Here is a 16,468-nt window from a genome sequence, read left to right as displayed (position 1 = left end):
GTCTCTCCTTAAAGACTGTAAAGATCACTTGGACTTTTGAATTTACCACTTTAAGGTTGTGTTTGAATTTACCCCTTTTAGAAGTATTTTTAAGTTCGACTAACATCAAAGTTGCTGGTGAACGCAGCAGGCCAGACAGCATCTGTAGGAAGAGGTGCAGTCGACGTTTCAGGGCAAGACCCTTCGTCAGGACTGTTTAAGTTCGACTGTTTGTTTGAGATAGTCGCATAACGGTTAACTTCCGGTTAAGCTAGTTTGTTTACTTTTCTATGTTTTTGAGTAGAGGTTAATAAATATGGTTGTTTGTTTATAAAACCTGACTCAATTTCATATCCATTGTTGCTGGACACGTGACACCTATCACTACTGCCTTCCTCTTCCTTTCCCTACCCTTCTGAGCCACAGGTCCAGACTCTGTGCCAGAGGCACTGCCACTGTCGCTTCCTCCAGGTCATACCAGCTTGTCAGAAGTCAAATGTTGAAAATGCTCTTTCTGATGGTCATGATATGAAATCAAGGTTTGGAAATCCTTCTTGGCTTCTATTTGTAGTTGTTGTCAAATATCTTGTCAAGCACAGAACACAGGCCCTTCATTGCTAATCATCCACGCTGACCAAGATGGCCATCAAAGCTAGCCCTATTTGTCTGTATCTTTAAACTGTTCCTGTCGATCTACTGTTCAAGTGGCATTTAAATGTTGTACCTGTCTCAAGCACTTCTCTGGTAGTTTGATCCATATATGCACCAAGCTCTGAGTATTTTGTAGAATTTTATGCAAATTTTTACTGAATATAATGGAGCATGGGAAACCTTTGTAATATTTTACTGGATCACTAAGTCCTACATCTAAGTCTTCCCAGTTCTGAGGAAGGGTCCCTGGCCTGGAATGTTATTTGGCTTCTCTATCCACACATGCTTTTTGACTGGCTGAATTCTTCTAGCATTTCTGTTTCTGTATAAAGAACTGCTAGAACTTTGATTCTAGAGAAGGCTTAGGACTTAAGTATTACTTGAGTACACACCAGAACTAAATGATGTTCTCAGGGGTGTATCTTGGTATGATTACTATTGGCAGTGGTTGATTCTATGCTAGTAACTACTGTGTAGATGAGCTGCTGGTTGTAAATTGAAGTTATTGAAGGGAAGAATAATTTAAAATTAAGTCATTAGTACCATATATTTTACCAGGATTCACTTGGGTAAGAAGGTCAGCATAAGCGTGCTGGTTTTAAGGGTTGGTTTCTCCACTGTGAGATGCTATAACACCTGTGCATGTTGTTAATAATGTGTATGGAAAGGTTTTTTGAATTGTCTGCACTTATGAAGTGGGGAGGCTTCTGCATCTTAGACTGTTACATCGCCAAGCAATTTTCTTTACCTATTCTGAAATTTCAGAATACATCGGGTATGGAGGATCCGAATGAAGATGAGTCACCAAAGAAGAATACAGTATGGCAGGTAAGAGTGTGTTGAAATGTAAATGGACTGGTCATAGTAACTCTTTTCTTTGCACATTGTAGATTGCAGGGAATTGATTTGTCACAATCTGATTCATCTGTGGCAGAGGTAGATCATAAAAAAGATTAGGTAAAGATTTTTGCTATCAAGTGTTTATCTCTTGATCTCAAGTTTAGCTAGAGCTTTATTGTCATTGTTGAGGACAACAAAATTGCGGTGCAACTTGATTCAGTGCAAATCAACATACTGACAATTCACTTACCAAAAACACAATGATTAAATGTAAGATAGCATCTGACATCTTAAGTTCCAACTGAATTAAAAATAAACAACTCGGCATTTAAAAAAGTGGCTGCCCTGTGCAAGTATTGCCTATGCCCATGTTTTAAAATACAATGATTAAATATAACATAACATTAACGATTAAAGCGGAGATTTAGAAACATAGGAACAGAAAATCTTATAGCACATAACAGACCTTTTGGCCGACAATATTGTGCCGACCATGTAACTTGCTCTAGAAGCTGCCTATAATTTCCCTCTATTTTTCTAAGCTCCATGAACCGATCTAAGAGCCTCTTCAAAGACCCTATTGTATCTGCCTCTACCAGCTTTGCTGGCAATGCATTCCATGCACCTACCACTCTCTGTGTGGAAAAACTTATTTCTGACATCCTTCTTGTACCTACTTCCAAGCACCTTAAAACTATGCCCCCTTGTGTTAGCCATTTCAGCCCTGGGAAAAAGCCTCTGGCTATCCACACAATCAGTGTGTCTCATCATCTTATAGACCTCTATCAGGTCACTTCTCATCCTCCATCACTCCAAGGAGAAAAGGCCAAGTTCACTCAACGTATTCTCATAAGGCATGCTCTCTAGTCCAGGCAACATCCTTGTAAATCTCCTCTGCACACACTCTATCCACATCCTTCCTGTAATGAGGTAACAAGTACTGAACACAGTACTCCAAGTGGGGTCTAACTAAGGTCTTGTATAGCTGTAAGATTATCTCACAGCTCTTGAACTCAATCCCACAGCCGATGAAGGCCAGCACACCTTACGCCTTCTTAACAACACTGTCAACCTGTGCAGTGGCTTTGAGTGTCCTATGGTCATGGACCCCAAGATCTCGCTGATCCTCCACACTGCCATGAATCTTACCATTAATATTCTGTCTTCAAATTTGACCTACCAAAATGACCCACTTCACACTTACCTGCGTTGAACTTCATCTGCCACTTCTCAACCCAGTTCTCCATCCTTTTGATATCCTGCTGTAATCTCTGACAACCCTCCAGACTATCCACAACACCCCCAACTTTTGTATCATCAGCAAATTTACTAATCCACCCTTCTACTTCCTCATCCAGGTTATTTATAAAAATCACAAAGAGGAGAGGATCTAGAATAGATCCCTTTGGAACACCACTGGTCACTGTCCTCCATGCAGAATACGAATCATCCACAACCACCTTCTGTGGTCAAGCCAATTCTGGATCCACAAACCAGATCTCCTTGGATCCCATGCCTCATTACTTTCTGAATCAGCCTTGCATGGGGAACCTTATCAAATAGCTTACTGAAATCCATATACACTACAACCATTGCTCTACCTTCATCAACGTGTTTTGTTACATACTCAAAGAATTGAATCAGGTTCGTAAGGCATGACGTGCCCTTGACAAAGCCATGTTGACTATTCCAAATCAGATTATGTCTCTCCAAATGCTCATAAATCCTGCCTCTCAGGATCTTCTCCAACAACTTGTCCATCACTGAAGTAAGACTCACTGGTCTATTATTTCCTGGATTATCTCTACTCCCTTTCTTGAACAAGGGAACAATGTTTGCAACCTTCTAATCCTCTGGTACATGTTTCCACTCTCACTCCTGATTTGTCCTATTCTCACACGGCTCATCCTCTTGCTCTTCACATACTTGTAGAATGCCTCGGGGTTTTCCTTAATTCTGCTTGCCAAGTCCTTTTCATGGCCCTTTCTAGCTCCTTCCTGGCACAATTGTAATTTTCTAGAGCTCTAACAGTACCTAGTTTCTTGAATCTTTCCTAAGCTTTTCTTCCTAACTAGATTTTCTACATTGTTTGTACGCCATGGTTCTTTTCCCCTGAACATTTGCCACATTCTTGCCATGCATTTTCCTGAGAATATCTGCTCCCAATTTATGTTCCCAAGTTTCTGCCTAATAGCATCATATTCCCCCCTACCCCAATTAAATGTTTTCCCAAATTGTCTGCTCCTTTCCCTCTCCAGTGCTATGGTACAGGAGATAGAGTTATGATCACTACCTCCAAGATACTCTCCCACTGAGAGATCTGACACCTGACCAGGTTTCATTTCCCAATTGCAGATCAAGTACAGCCTCTCCTTTAGTTGGCTTATCTACATATTGTGTCAGGAAACCTTCCTGAACACACATAACAAACTCCATCCCATCTAAACACCTTGGTCTAAGGAGATGCCAGTCAATATTAGGAGAGTTAAAATCTCCCAACACAACAACCCTATTATTGTACGATTCCAGAATTTGCCTCCCTATCTGCTCTTCGATGGTCTCTGTTATTATTGGGGGGGGGGGTCTATAAAAAACACGAGTAGAGTTATTGCCCCCTTCCTGTTTCTGACTTCCCACAATGATTCAGTAGACAATCCTCCATGACTTCCTCCTTTCCTGCAGCCATTATACTATCCCTGATTAGCAGTGCACACCCCCACCTCTTTTGCCTCCCTCACTGTCCTTTCTGAAACATCTAAAGCCTGGCACACTCAGCAGCCATTCCTGCCCCAGAGTCATTCAAACCTCTGTAATTGCCACAACATCATAGTTCCATGTATTGATCCATGCTCTAAGTTCATCCTCCTTGCTAATGATGCTCCATGCATTAAAATAGACACATCTCAAACCATCTGGCTTAGTACTTCTTTGGTCTATCATCTGCCTGTCCTTCCTCATAAATTTCCAACAAGCTGTCACTACTTGTGTGCCAACTGTTCCATTCCTTGACTCTTCACTTTGGTTCCCATCCCCCTGAAAGTCTATTTTAAATCTTCCCCAATAGCATTAGCAAACGTCCCTCCCAGAATATTGGTTCCCCTCCAGTTCAGGTGCAACCCGTCCCACTTGTACAGGTCACCCCCTTCCCTAGAAAAAGTTCTAATGATCTTCTGATTCTGACCTTCACTAGCTCATGGCACTGGAAGTAATCCGGAGATGACCACTTTGAAGGTCCTGCTCTTCAGCCTCCTTCCTAACTCCCTGAACTTACTGCGCAGGGCCTTTACCCCTCTCCTGCCTTATGCCATTGGTACCAACATGTACTACGCCTTCGGCTGCTCACCCTCCCCTTCAGGAATATTCTGCAGCTACTCAGAGACATCCTGGACCCTAGCACCTGAGAGGCAGCACACTGTCTTTGTGTCTCTTTTGCTGCTGCAGAATCTCCTATCTGTACCCCTAACTATGGAGTTCTCTATGACTGCTCTGCCTGACTTTGCTCTTCCTTTCTGAGGCTCAGAGCTGACTGCAGTGCTATTGGTCTGGCTTCTGCTGCCTTGCCCAGATAGGTCATCCCCCACAGCAGTATCCAAGGGGGTATACCTTTTGCTGAGGGGAATGGTCACAGGAGGACCCTGCAATGACTTCCTTCTACCTTTACCTCTCTGTGTTCACCAATCTACTCCCTGAATTCTGCACCCTGGGTGTAACCACCTGCTCAAAAGTCTTATTTATCAATTGTTCTGCCTCCCAGATGATCCCAGCTCCTTAATGCGATCTTTCATGAGCTGGAGGGGGCTGCGCTTCCTGCATCAGGGAGACTATCAAGTTCCAAGAATTCCCACATCCTACAGGAGGAGCATTCCACTGCCATATCTGTCACCCTGCCTGCACTGTACAATGGCAACCATGATGAAATCTAACCTGTTTCTTTGGCCTCAGCTGCTTCATTCAAAGCCTGAAGCTCCTACTCTCACCGCTGGCCTATTCTCAACAGTGGCTGCCCCACTTGCTCCTTCTGTATTATTTAATTGGCAGTGCTCTGCTCCTGGAGCTGATTGGACCTCTAGAATGACTGAACGCCTGCGAAGCTCTCCTTTTATACTAGCTTCGCCGACCTGCAAATAAACTTTTCAAAGTGCTCTGCTCCCAGTGCTGATTGGACCTCTGGGGAAAAAAAACAAAGCTCTGAAATCAAAGGACGGTAGCTGCCCCCTTAAAACCCAAATATTACACAATCTGTGAATTGGAGATTGTCCATAGGACCTATGGGAGATGGGTGGGTGGTGGGGCATTGTTCAGTTGCATGACAGGCCTTGGCGATACAGCTGTTTTGCAGTCTGTGGAGATGTCTCTGTACCTCCTGCTGAAGATTGAACAGGTGATTACTGCGGTGGGATGAGTCCATTGCGATGTTGCAAGCCTACTGTAGATAGCGTGAGTTGTGGATGGTTTCCATATAGAAACATAGAAAATAGGTGCAGGAGTAGGCCATTCGGCCCTTCGAGCCTGCACCGCCATTTATTATGATCATGGCTGATCCTCCAACTCAGAACCCCACCCCAGCCTTCCCTCCATACCCCCTGACTCCCGTTGCCACAAGGGCCATATCTAACTCCCTCTTAAATATAGCCAATGAACTGGCCTCAACTGTTTCCTGTGGCAGAGAATTCCACAGATTCACCACTCTCTGTGTGAAGAAGTTCTTCCTAATCTAGTATCTGCTAGTTGTGTCCCAACAATGATCTGTGTGTCCCAACGATGTTCTCTGCAGACCTGATCACTCATTGAAGTGCTTTTTGGTCGATCTTGTTGCAGCTACTGTACCATACTGGCATGTAGTAGGTCAGTATACTCTCAATTAAACATCGATAAAGGTTTACCAGCAGCTTTTGGAGGCAGATTTGCTCTCTCTAACTCCTAAGAGAGTATAGGCACTGCTGAGCCTTCCCTACTATCAAGGTATTGGTGGTCCAAGACAGCTTTTCTGTGATGGTCACTCCCCGGAAGGAGGGCACAGTAGTGTAGTGGTTAGCACAATGCTTTACAGTACAGGTGACTCAGGTTCAGTTCCCACTGCTGCATGTAAGGAGTTTGTACATTCTCCATGTGACTGCGTGGGTTTCCTCCAGTGCTCCAATTTCCTCCCATAGTTGAAAGACATACCAGTCGGTAGGTTAATTGGTCATTGTAAATTGTCCTGTGATTAGGCTAGGCTTCAATTGGGGATTGCTGAGTGGCGTAACTCGAAGACTGAATCTCTATAAATAATAAATTAAAAAAATAAAGCTGGACACCCTTTCCACTGCTTCACCGTTTGAGTAAACCATAAACATAGTAAAATTGAGCATTTGGCCCATTGAGTCTGCTCTACCATTCAGTCACGGCTAATACTCTTTTTTTTCCCCTCCCTGACTCAGTCCCACTCCCTGGCCTTCTCCCCATAACCTTTGATCCATGGCCAATCAATTTCTTAACAGCTCTGCCTTAAATACACCCAACGACATGGTTTCCATCGCTGGTTCATTGTTGTCCCCGTCAAACTGGGCAAAGAAGTTGTTTAGCTCCTTGGCTACTGTGGTTCGCTGTTTGCAAAGCAGGAATCAGAATCAGGTTTAATATCACTGGCATATGTTGTGAAATTTGTTAACTTTGACTAAGGGTCTAGCTTAGAACTTTCAAAGTGGGTTATTTAATCTCCCTCACAGAATGCTCATTTGCTGCTGATGTGTGTACTGACACCACTGTCACAGTCTGCAAGTGTGTGCCTGCCTTATCTCTTTTTGGGTCATTGTGGATGCAATGATGACCTGTTGTTCTGTTTTGAGGAAGTCCCTGTGAGAATTCAGGCAATTTACTATCAGATTTGTCATTTCCTTTCTCTGTTATTGCCTGGTTACAACTCTCCATGTGTCTGGTGGTGCTATTCTAGCAAGGAGGTGCAAGTTGCTGACAGTCATTGGTTTACTGTGATGATTCTACAGATATCACTCAGAACCTGGTTAACTTATTTGTATGCATAAAATACTGGACAGCACACTACTTACACAGTGAGTGCAGTGATCACCATTTGCTCTCATCTTGAGGGATATTGTTTCAGTTTATGTTTACCTTTTCATTGTACCATAATAAAGATGTAAAAGGCTGACCTGCGATTTGTTTGAATTTGGTGGAAATTAATTGGTAACATGGCATACAACAGCGAAGGACAAGTTGAGTATGCGTTACTTTTCCTGAAAGGTCTACTTTTAGTGTAATTTTCTTATCAATTTAACCGTTGGTATCCAGATAAGTCCAAGCTGGACACCTGCTGAGGTATGGTGACTGCAGCATGTTAGATGTAATTTAACCTGGGCTTTTGTGTAATTTATGAAACATTGTCTTAAAATTTCTATGATTTTCTGATGTTTTAATCCACGTATCCCTAACTGTTTCGAGCATTGGCTGGTTAAAATCGCGTTTTGTAGCATCCACCCATGGTCCAAAATGTATCTGCATTAAAATCTATTTGCCACGGTTCTGTTCATTTACTCAATCTGTTACTTTGAACATTTCTGCTTTCAAGTGCTTTTATTGCTGTTTTTCTTGAAGTTGATGCAACTTTTCAGTGTTTTTCCTATTGTTAATACAGTGGATTCCAGTTAATTGTGCAACTGCTTATTTGGGACAACTCTTGGAGAACAAAAACTAATCGAGAAAATGGTGGGATTTCCTTTGTTTATTTGGGGCACTATGCCGCTTAATTGTGGCAGGACACTTGCCAAACAGTTTCTAACTAGCATCAGTTGAATGACTGTTAGACACAATACTGTGCTTCAGGCAAAGATTTTAAATAGCATCAGTTGCATGTGTTTGTGATTTAAAAAGTAGCAATTTTTGTTACTGAGCAATTTTTGTTAATGAGAAATAGTAGTAAGATAATTTAGAAGTGTTTTGCTCACTGTGGTTTTCCGGCTTGGAGATGCCAGAAACGACTGGGAGTGAAAATGAAATTATTTCACTACTTCAAGTTAGAAACTGTGAAGAATTTGAATGTGTTGTCAATCATCTTGATTGCTACAATGAAAATGAAAATTTGGAGGACGTAGTCATTGACAGCATTGTATGAAGGCAGTCCATCATTATCTGCTTTAGGTGTCTACGTTGATTTTGTTCATTTAGTCAAAAGAATGTGACACAGGTGAATTCCTCCATCAATATGTAGTAGGAACTAATAGATTTATAGTACTGTAGTAATGTTGGATAGTGTTCTGATTTGTTCTGTATTTCATTTAAGTACCCAATTTTTAAAATACTTTTTAACGGTTTCCATGAAACTTTAGCTAATTGGGGTAGTCACTTACTTAGACCAAAATGTACTGGTTCTTATGTGTCCCAATTAACTGGAAATCCATCATATTTTTAGACCTGTTGTTTGTCTGCTCCTGCCCCACTGAACTTGTGTCCTTGTATCTCGATTCCATTCTATCCCCCTTGGTCCAGTTACATCCACGACACTTCTCATGCCCTCAATCTCCTCAGTAACCTTCTATTCCCTGACTATCACCACCTCATTTTCACCGTGGATATTCAGTCCCTATATACCCCATAAAGAAGGCCTCATAGCTCTCCACTACTTTAACAAAAGAACGAACCATTTCCCCTCCACCTCCACCCTCCTCCGTGTCGCAGATTTGGTCCTCACCTTCAACAATTTTTCCTTTGGTTCCTCCTACTTTTTCCAGACAGAAGGGGTGGCCATGGCACTTGGAACAACGGAAGCTTTAATTGGCAAAATGAAGTCGAACATGGACTTGTACTCCCTGCAGACTCCTTGACACGAAGCTCATTTTCGTTGCCTCTGCCTCCTGGAATTCTTTCGGAGACAGCAAAGCACTAGACCACCCAAACGATCTCTAAACTACAAATCACGGGCTCCAACGGTTACAGGAGCAACACCTTGTATTCCACCTAGGTAGCCTCCAACCTGATGGTATGAATGTCATTTTCTCCCCCCCCCCGATTCTTCTATTCCTTACTCTGACCTTTTACTACTTCTCACCTGCTTGTCATTTCTCCCAGGTCGCCTCCTTCCCTTTCTCCTATGGTCCATTCTCCTCTCCTATAAGATTCCCTCTTCTTCAGCTCTTGACCTTCCCCACCCACCTGGCTTAACCTATCACCTTCTAGCTAGCCCCCTTCCCCTCCCCCCACATTTTTTTCTCTGGCGTCTTCTCACTTCCTTCTCAGACCTGATGAAGGGCCATGACTCAGATCGTCAACTGTTTATTCATTTCCATGAATTCTGCCTGACCAGCTGAGTTCCTCCAGCATTTTGTTTGTGTCAATTTATTTGTTATAAGTACTGTGAATAATTAAGGCCGCAGCTCAAAAGTGTGTGAGGCACGTTAATGTTCATATCCTGCCAATTGCAATGTATGGCCATTATAAAACCATAAGACCAAATTAGGTTATTTGGCCCATCGAGTCTGCTGTGCCATTCAATCATGGCTGATCCTTTTTCCCTCAACCCCATTCCCTAGCCTCCTCCCATTGATGCCGTGTCCAACCAAGAACCTATCAATCTCTGCCACAACCTGGCCTCCACAGCTGCCTGTGAATTCGAATTACACAAATTCACCACTCTCTGACTAAAGAAATTTCTCCACATCTCTGTTTTAAATAGACGCCCCTCTATCCTGAGGGCGTGCCCTCTTGTCCAAGACTCCCCCATCATGGAAGACATCGCTTCCACATCTACTGTTTGAGCCTTTTAACATTCAAAAGGTTTCAATGAGATCCACCTGCCCCCATCGTCATTCTAAATTCTAGTGAGTAGAGACACAGAGCTATGAAACGTTCCTCATATGACAACCATTTCATTCCCCAAGTCATCCTTATGAACTGCCTCTGGACCTTTTCCAATGCCAGCATATCTTTTCTTAGATGAGGAGCCCAAACTGTTCACAATACTCAAGGTGAGGCCTCACCAATGCCTTATAAAGCTTCAGCATCACATCCCTGCTCTTGTATTCAAGACCTCTTCTATGACTTTACCCTCTCTCACGTTAAATACATGCCCACTTGAATTAGACATTTTGACCCAGGGAGAAAGATACCAGCTATCTGCTCTGTCTGTGTCGCTATCAGGTCTCCCCTCAGCCTCCACCATTCCAGAGAAAACAACATTAGTTTGTTCAACCCCTTCCTTTTAGCATGTGTCCTTTAATCCAGGTGGCATCTCGATAAACCTCTGCACCTTCTTCAAAGCTTCCACGCCTTTTTTTTATAATGGGGTGACCAGAATTGAAAGCAATATTCTAAGTATGGCTAACTAGAGCTGTACAAGACTTCTTGAACTTAATGCATAGGAGACTAGTGGGCAAAATTAGGGCACATGGTATTGGGCGCAGAGTACTGACATGGATTGAAAATTGACTAGCTGACAGAAAACAAAGAGTAGTGATTAACAGGTCCCTTTCGGAATGGCAGGCGGTGACCATTGGGGTACCGCAGGGTTCAGTGCTGGGACCGCAGCTGTTTACAATATATATTAATGATTTAGATGAGGGAATTAAAAGTAACATTAGCAAATTTGCAGATGACACAAAGCGGGTGGCAGTGTGAAATGTGAGGAGGATGTTATGAGAATGCAGGGTGACTTGGACAGGCTGGGTGAGTGGGCAGATGCATGGCAGATGCAGTTTAATGTGGATAAATGTGAGGTTATCCACTTTGGTGGATTATTATCTGAATGGAGTCAAGTTAGGAAAAGGGGAAGCACAACGAGATCTAGGTGTTCTTGTACATCAGTCACTGAAAGCAAGCATGCAAGTACAGCAGGCAGTGAAGAAAGCTAATGGCATGCTGGCCTTCATAACAAGGGGAATTGAGTATAAGAGCAAAGAGGTCCTTCTGCAGCTGTACAGGGCCCTGGTGAGACCACACCTGGAGTACTGTGTGCAGTTTTGGTCTCCAAATTTGAGGAAGGACATTCTAGCTATTGAGGGAGTGCAGCATAGGTTCACAAGGTTAATTCCCGGGATGGCGGGACTGTCAAATGTCGAAAGATTGGAGCGACTGGGCTTGTATACTCTGGAATTTAGAAGGATGAGAGGGGATCTGATTGAAACATATAAGATTATTAAGGGATTGGACACGCTAGAGGCAGGAAGCTTGTTCCCGGTGATGGGTGAGTCCAGAACCAGAGGCCACAGTTTAAGAATTAGGGGTAGGCCATTTAGAACGGAGTTGAGGAAAAACTTTTTCACCCAGAGAGTGGTGGATATATAGAATCATCTGCCCCAGAAGGCTGTGGAGGCCAAGTCTCTGGATGCTTTCAAGAAAGACATGGATAGAGCTCTTAAAGATAGTTATGGGGATAAGGCAGGAACTGGATACTGATTGTGGATGATCAGCCATGATCACAGTGAATGGCGGTGCTGGCTCAGAAGGGCCAAATGGTCTACTGCACCTATTGTCTATTGACAAAGAAAGGCAAGTCTGTGATGCACTTTTCCTGCCTATTGACTTCTGTGGCCAATTTCAGGGATCCGTGGACCAAGATCCTTCTGTACATCAACATTAAGGATGCTGCCATTAACTGTACTTTCTTTTTACATCTGATCTCCCAAAATGTAAAACCTCACACTTGCCCAGATTAAACTCCATCTGCCATTTCTCCACCCCTACTTTGTATCCTCAAGTCACAGTCAGCATGGTTCCTTAAGGGAAAATCTTGACTGACAAATGTATTATAATTCTTTGAGGAAATAACAAGTAGGTAGACAAAGGAGAATTGGTGGATGTTGTATACTTGGAATTTCAGAAGGCATTTGACAAGGTGGCTCACATGAGGCTGCTTAACAAGAGCCCATGTATGGAAGATTGGCTGATTGTCAGGAGGCAAAGAGTGGAAATAAAGTGAGTTTTTTCTGATTGGCTGATTCTTGTAATGTTCCACAGGGCTCTGTTTTGACTGCTTTTTACGTTGTATGACAATGATTTGGATGACAGAATTTATGGCTTTATGGCAAATTTCTGCACAATACCGAATAGGTGGAGGGGTAGGTATTGTTGAGGATTCTCAGAAGGACTTGGACTGATTAGGAAAATGGGGAAGTAAATAGAAAATAGAATACAGTGTCAGGAAGCATATGGTCATGTGCTTTGGTAGAAGGAATAGACTATTTTCTAAATGGAGAAAATTCAAATGTCTGAGGTGCAAAGGGGCTTGGGAGTCCTTGTGCCGGAGCCCTAAAGGTCATTTTGCAGGTTGAGTCAGTGGTGAGGAAGGGAAATGGAATATTACCATATGTTTGAGAGGACTAGAATATGAAAGTAATGTTGATGCTTTATAAGACACTGGTGAGGCCTCACTTGGAGCATTGTGAATAATTTTGGGCCCCTTATTTAAGAAAGATGTGTAGACATTGGAGAGGGTTGAGAGGAGGTTCATAACAATGATTCCGGAAAGGAAAGGGTTATTGTATGAGGAGCAATTGATGGCTTTGAGCCTTTACTCTTTGGAATTTAGAAGGGGGGGGGGGATTTCATTGAAACCTATCAAATATTGAAAAGCCTAGTATGGAGATGATATTTCCTGTGGTGGGGGAGCTTAGGACCAGAGAGCACAGAATAGAGGGACATCTATAAACACCAGTTGACTCAGCTTTTGGAGAGTGTTTTAGTTTTCACTTCATTTATTTTTAGAAGATTCTGATTTCCCTTCTAAATAATCTGATTTATTTTTAAGATTCTTTTCCTTTGCTTCAGATGCACTCTCCAACACTTCACCTTCCCAGGGCCATGAGAAGAAGCTATTCCTTGTATCTTATTGAATTCCTTTAACATCTTAATTAGAATTATCCTTTATTTTTCCGTGCTGCTCATTAACACCAAAACCAACACTTGTGTAATGTAAAATAAACTTTGTGTGGAAACTACTGTTCTATCTGTCAAAGATCTTTCTTCCTACACCTGTGCTTCTGACAGCATTAATTTGGGCTAAAGTTTGTTTCAATGAGAATATGATCTCTCTTCTTCCTCCATATATGTGTGCATCTGTGTATTAGGAACCCTGTCCTTAGTTGGGGTTACTCATACATATTTATGGTGGGAGTTGGGCTGTAATCATGACTAGCTGGCAATGCTCACACCTCAAAGTGATCAACTCTATTCCAGGGCCTTGAGTGTACAATGTAGAAAATGCTTCAATGGAGAGCAGAGGTGGTCTGCAGCGTGCTTGAAGCTGCTATCTTTCTGAAGTACAGAACACTTTTGCTGTTCAACTAGCTTCGCTCTCTGTCTCATTTGTTTTATTGCTACTTGTGGGTCATGCTGTGCATGCATTTGCTGTTGCTTTTCCTCATAATGCTAACTATAATTGGAGGGGTTAGAGTTGGGGCAAAAATAAGTTAAAATTGTCAGTGACGTCCTGAAATCATGAGATGTGTCTCCTGCTTTCTCTTGTTCTGGAGGAGGCATGACAGCTATGACAGCTATTTGTGCTCTGTTGACCTGCCTGAAATCAGCTAACTCAGAGATCTTAATGTTTCATTCTCATTTCTGTGTTGTGCTTTGCTGGCTGTTCAGCTGCTTGACCTAGTTTCCCCGTATAACACTGTGGAGAGGTGTAAGACCAGATCAATACCATATTGGTCCCTTTGCTTCACAGGGTGATAGCCTTGCTTGGCTGCTATGACTTGTTTTTAGTTAACATCTGTAAGACATGCAATGTATCAAATATAGATGTTGATAAATTGTTTTTGCTTATATATGCCAAGCTTGCAGCAATGATTTAAATAGTTTGTAAGTATTGCATGTTTCATATGCATTACCTCTTGTGCTATACATTCTGTGATGTGAATGTTTTGCAATGATATAATTTTTAATTTACTTGATCCTTGAGATGTTGACCCTCCCCAACAGAAGGTTAGTATGTCTTGTCTAAATTGAATGCTGCTTTCTTGTTCTTGTCCACACACACGTACACATACACACACACACACACCCAAGCATAATGCAAAAAGTCTACTGCAGTGTTTAAAGTGTTTAGTATTGAAGCATCTATGTTGATTTTTCTCTCAAACTTCCGTCTAAGTATCCATGATGTTTTTGTTTCCTTTCTTCTGACAAATGAATCCAGATCACAAATGGGCCCCCTTCCATGATCGTCCCCAGAAAGAGGCCATCTGGAAACTACGAGAAAGAGAAGGATTTGTGTATTAAGTACTTTGACCAGTGGTCTGAATCAGATCAGGTGGAATTTGTGGAGCACCTAATCTCCCGGATGTGCCATTACCAGCATGGACATATTAACTCCTATCTGAAACCTATGTTGCAGAGGGATTTCATCACTGCTTTACCAGGTATGATTCAATAAGTTGCACATGTGAGAGAGAAAATAGGAAAATTATTAGAGGATGAGAGTTCCTCTGTTAATGGTGAACCTTTTACTAAATGGAGAAGGGTGAAAGTGTAAGATATAATGTACAATCATAGTTGTAAAGCATGATAAATGGCAGCCTGATGAGTTGTGAAGTCTTGGTACTCAGGAGGAATGCAAGGGGAAGGAATTTAAATAAAAAAACTAAACTGGAAAACTAAAGTAAAACTTAGACAATGCTGGAAAAAAACAATGAACAGATTAGGCAATAAATATGGAAAAGAAAACAAGTAACATCTCAATTCAAAAATATTTCATCAAGACTGGGAAAGCAGATAAATAATTAAATAATTAAGACTTAATTTTCAAGAAAAGTGGGAAAGGAATGGTTAGAAGAGGGGAAATATTGGTGTAGATGAATAATTACTTTTGTGGACTTTTAAAGAAACTTAAGAAGTAGAAGATGCCAAAAGGAGGAGGTGGAGGGGGAGTGTTGGATTAAAGCATCCAGCAGCACTGATGAGGAATCTATCCTGAAATGTTAACTTTGTATCTCTTGCCACAGAGGCTGTTTGACCTACTGAAGTTTCCAGAATTTTCTGTTTTTAATTCCAAGTTCCAGCATCTGCAGTTTTGTTTTGATTTTCGACGCATGTGCTCAGATCAGGGATTGGAAGGAATGTTAACTGAGAGAATTCTTTTTGGAGGGAAGAGCCAAAAGGAATTGTATTGTAAAAGAGTGAAGTTAACATTAAATACAAACATTGTCCAATTGCTTGAAAGATAACTCAAAAGTTACTTAAAGCACTATGGCTAGATGATATAATGACATAATGTATATCTGTAGAAAGTTTTAATATGTCATAGAGCGCTACAACATTGAAACAGCCCAATCTAGTCTGTGCTATCCTGGTTTTCTGCCTAGTTCCATCACCCTGCACCCATACAATTGCCCTTCTCATCCATGTACTTATCCAAACTTATAAATATTACAATTGACTTTGCATCAGCCGCTTTCACTGGTAGCTCATTCCACTCTCACACCACCCTCTTGAGTGAACAAGATCCTCTTCTGATTCCCTCAGATAGCAATATGTCACTTTGATATGCTGATCCTGGATGTTCTTTAATTGACTGTACCTCTAAATAAAAAAAAAAATGAATGTCAAGCTGATGGCCGACAAAAGATCACAGATCAAGTTTGAAATAACTTGATTATCCAGTTTTTAAAATTGACATTGAGCAACACTTGCTTAGTTGAAACAATGTGGTAAGTAAAGGCTAGTGAATAGTTAAATATAAGAATTGGTTTTAAAAGCCTGAGGTTTCTGAAAGAATATAAGAATATTTGGCATCATTCTCAGAACAGACATCGTGGGTCAAAGTGCCTGTTCCTGTGCTGTGCTCTTATTTTTTAACATAACATGTGGGAGATGATTGTCTTTTTTCTCTTAGCTTATCAACTGGCATTTCATTTCACTGCACTTGTCTGCCTCTAGCCCAGAAATTGACCTGATTTTCCCTTCATTAGTTACCTGAGGAAGGTAACAGAAAATAGTGGAAGCACTCAGCAGTTCAGGTAGCATTTGTGGAAAGAGAAAGTTAAGGTTTCTGTTCCAAGACTCTTTGCCA

The 16,468-nt window shown here is 41.8% G+C and overlaps 1 protein-coding gene across 10 annotated transcripts in view; it reads left to right on the top strand.

Moving 5' to 3' along the window:
• LOC134349428 (F-box/WD repeat-containing protein 11) overlaps positions 1-16,468 on the top strand; it is a 304,136-nt gene that overhangs the window by 109,654 nt on the left and 178,014 nt on the right. For 6 of the 10 annotated variants that reach the window (XM_063053710.1, XM_063053715.1, XM_063053712.1 and 3 more), the window contains 2 exons: positions 1,396-1,458; positions 14,597-14,819. In XM_063053710.1, the coding sequence (XP_062909780.1) occupies positions 1,396-1,458; positions 14,597-14,819 (286 nt within the window). Of the gene's footprint in view, positions 1-1,395; positions 1,459-13,591; positions 13,716-14,596; positions 14,820-16,468 lie in introns of those variants that run through there. The other 4 variants (XM_063053711.1, XM_063053717.1, XM_063053719.1 and 1 more) reach the window with 2 other exon arrangements.

The sequence above is a fragment of the Mobula hypostoma genome, chromosome 7 (assembly GCF_963921235.1).
Source record: "Mobula hypostoma chromosome 7, sMobHyp1.1, whole genome shotgun sequence".
In the NCBI taxonomy this organism is placed as follows: domain Eukaryota; kingdom Metazoa; phylum Chordata; class Chondrichthyes; order Myliobatiformes; family Myliobatidae; genus Mobula; species Mobula hypostoma.
This window is presented reverse-complemented; position numbering and strand designations above follow the sequence as displayed.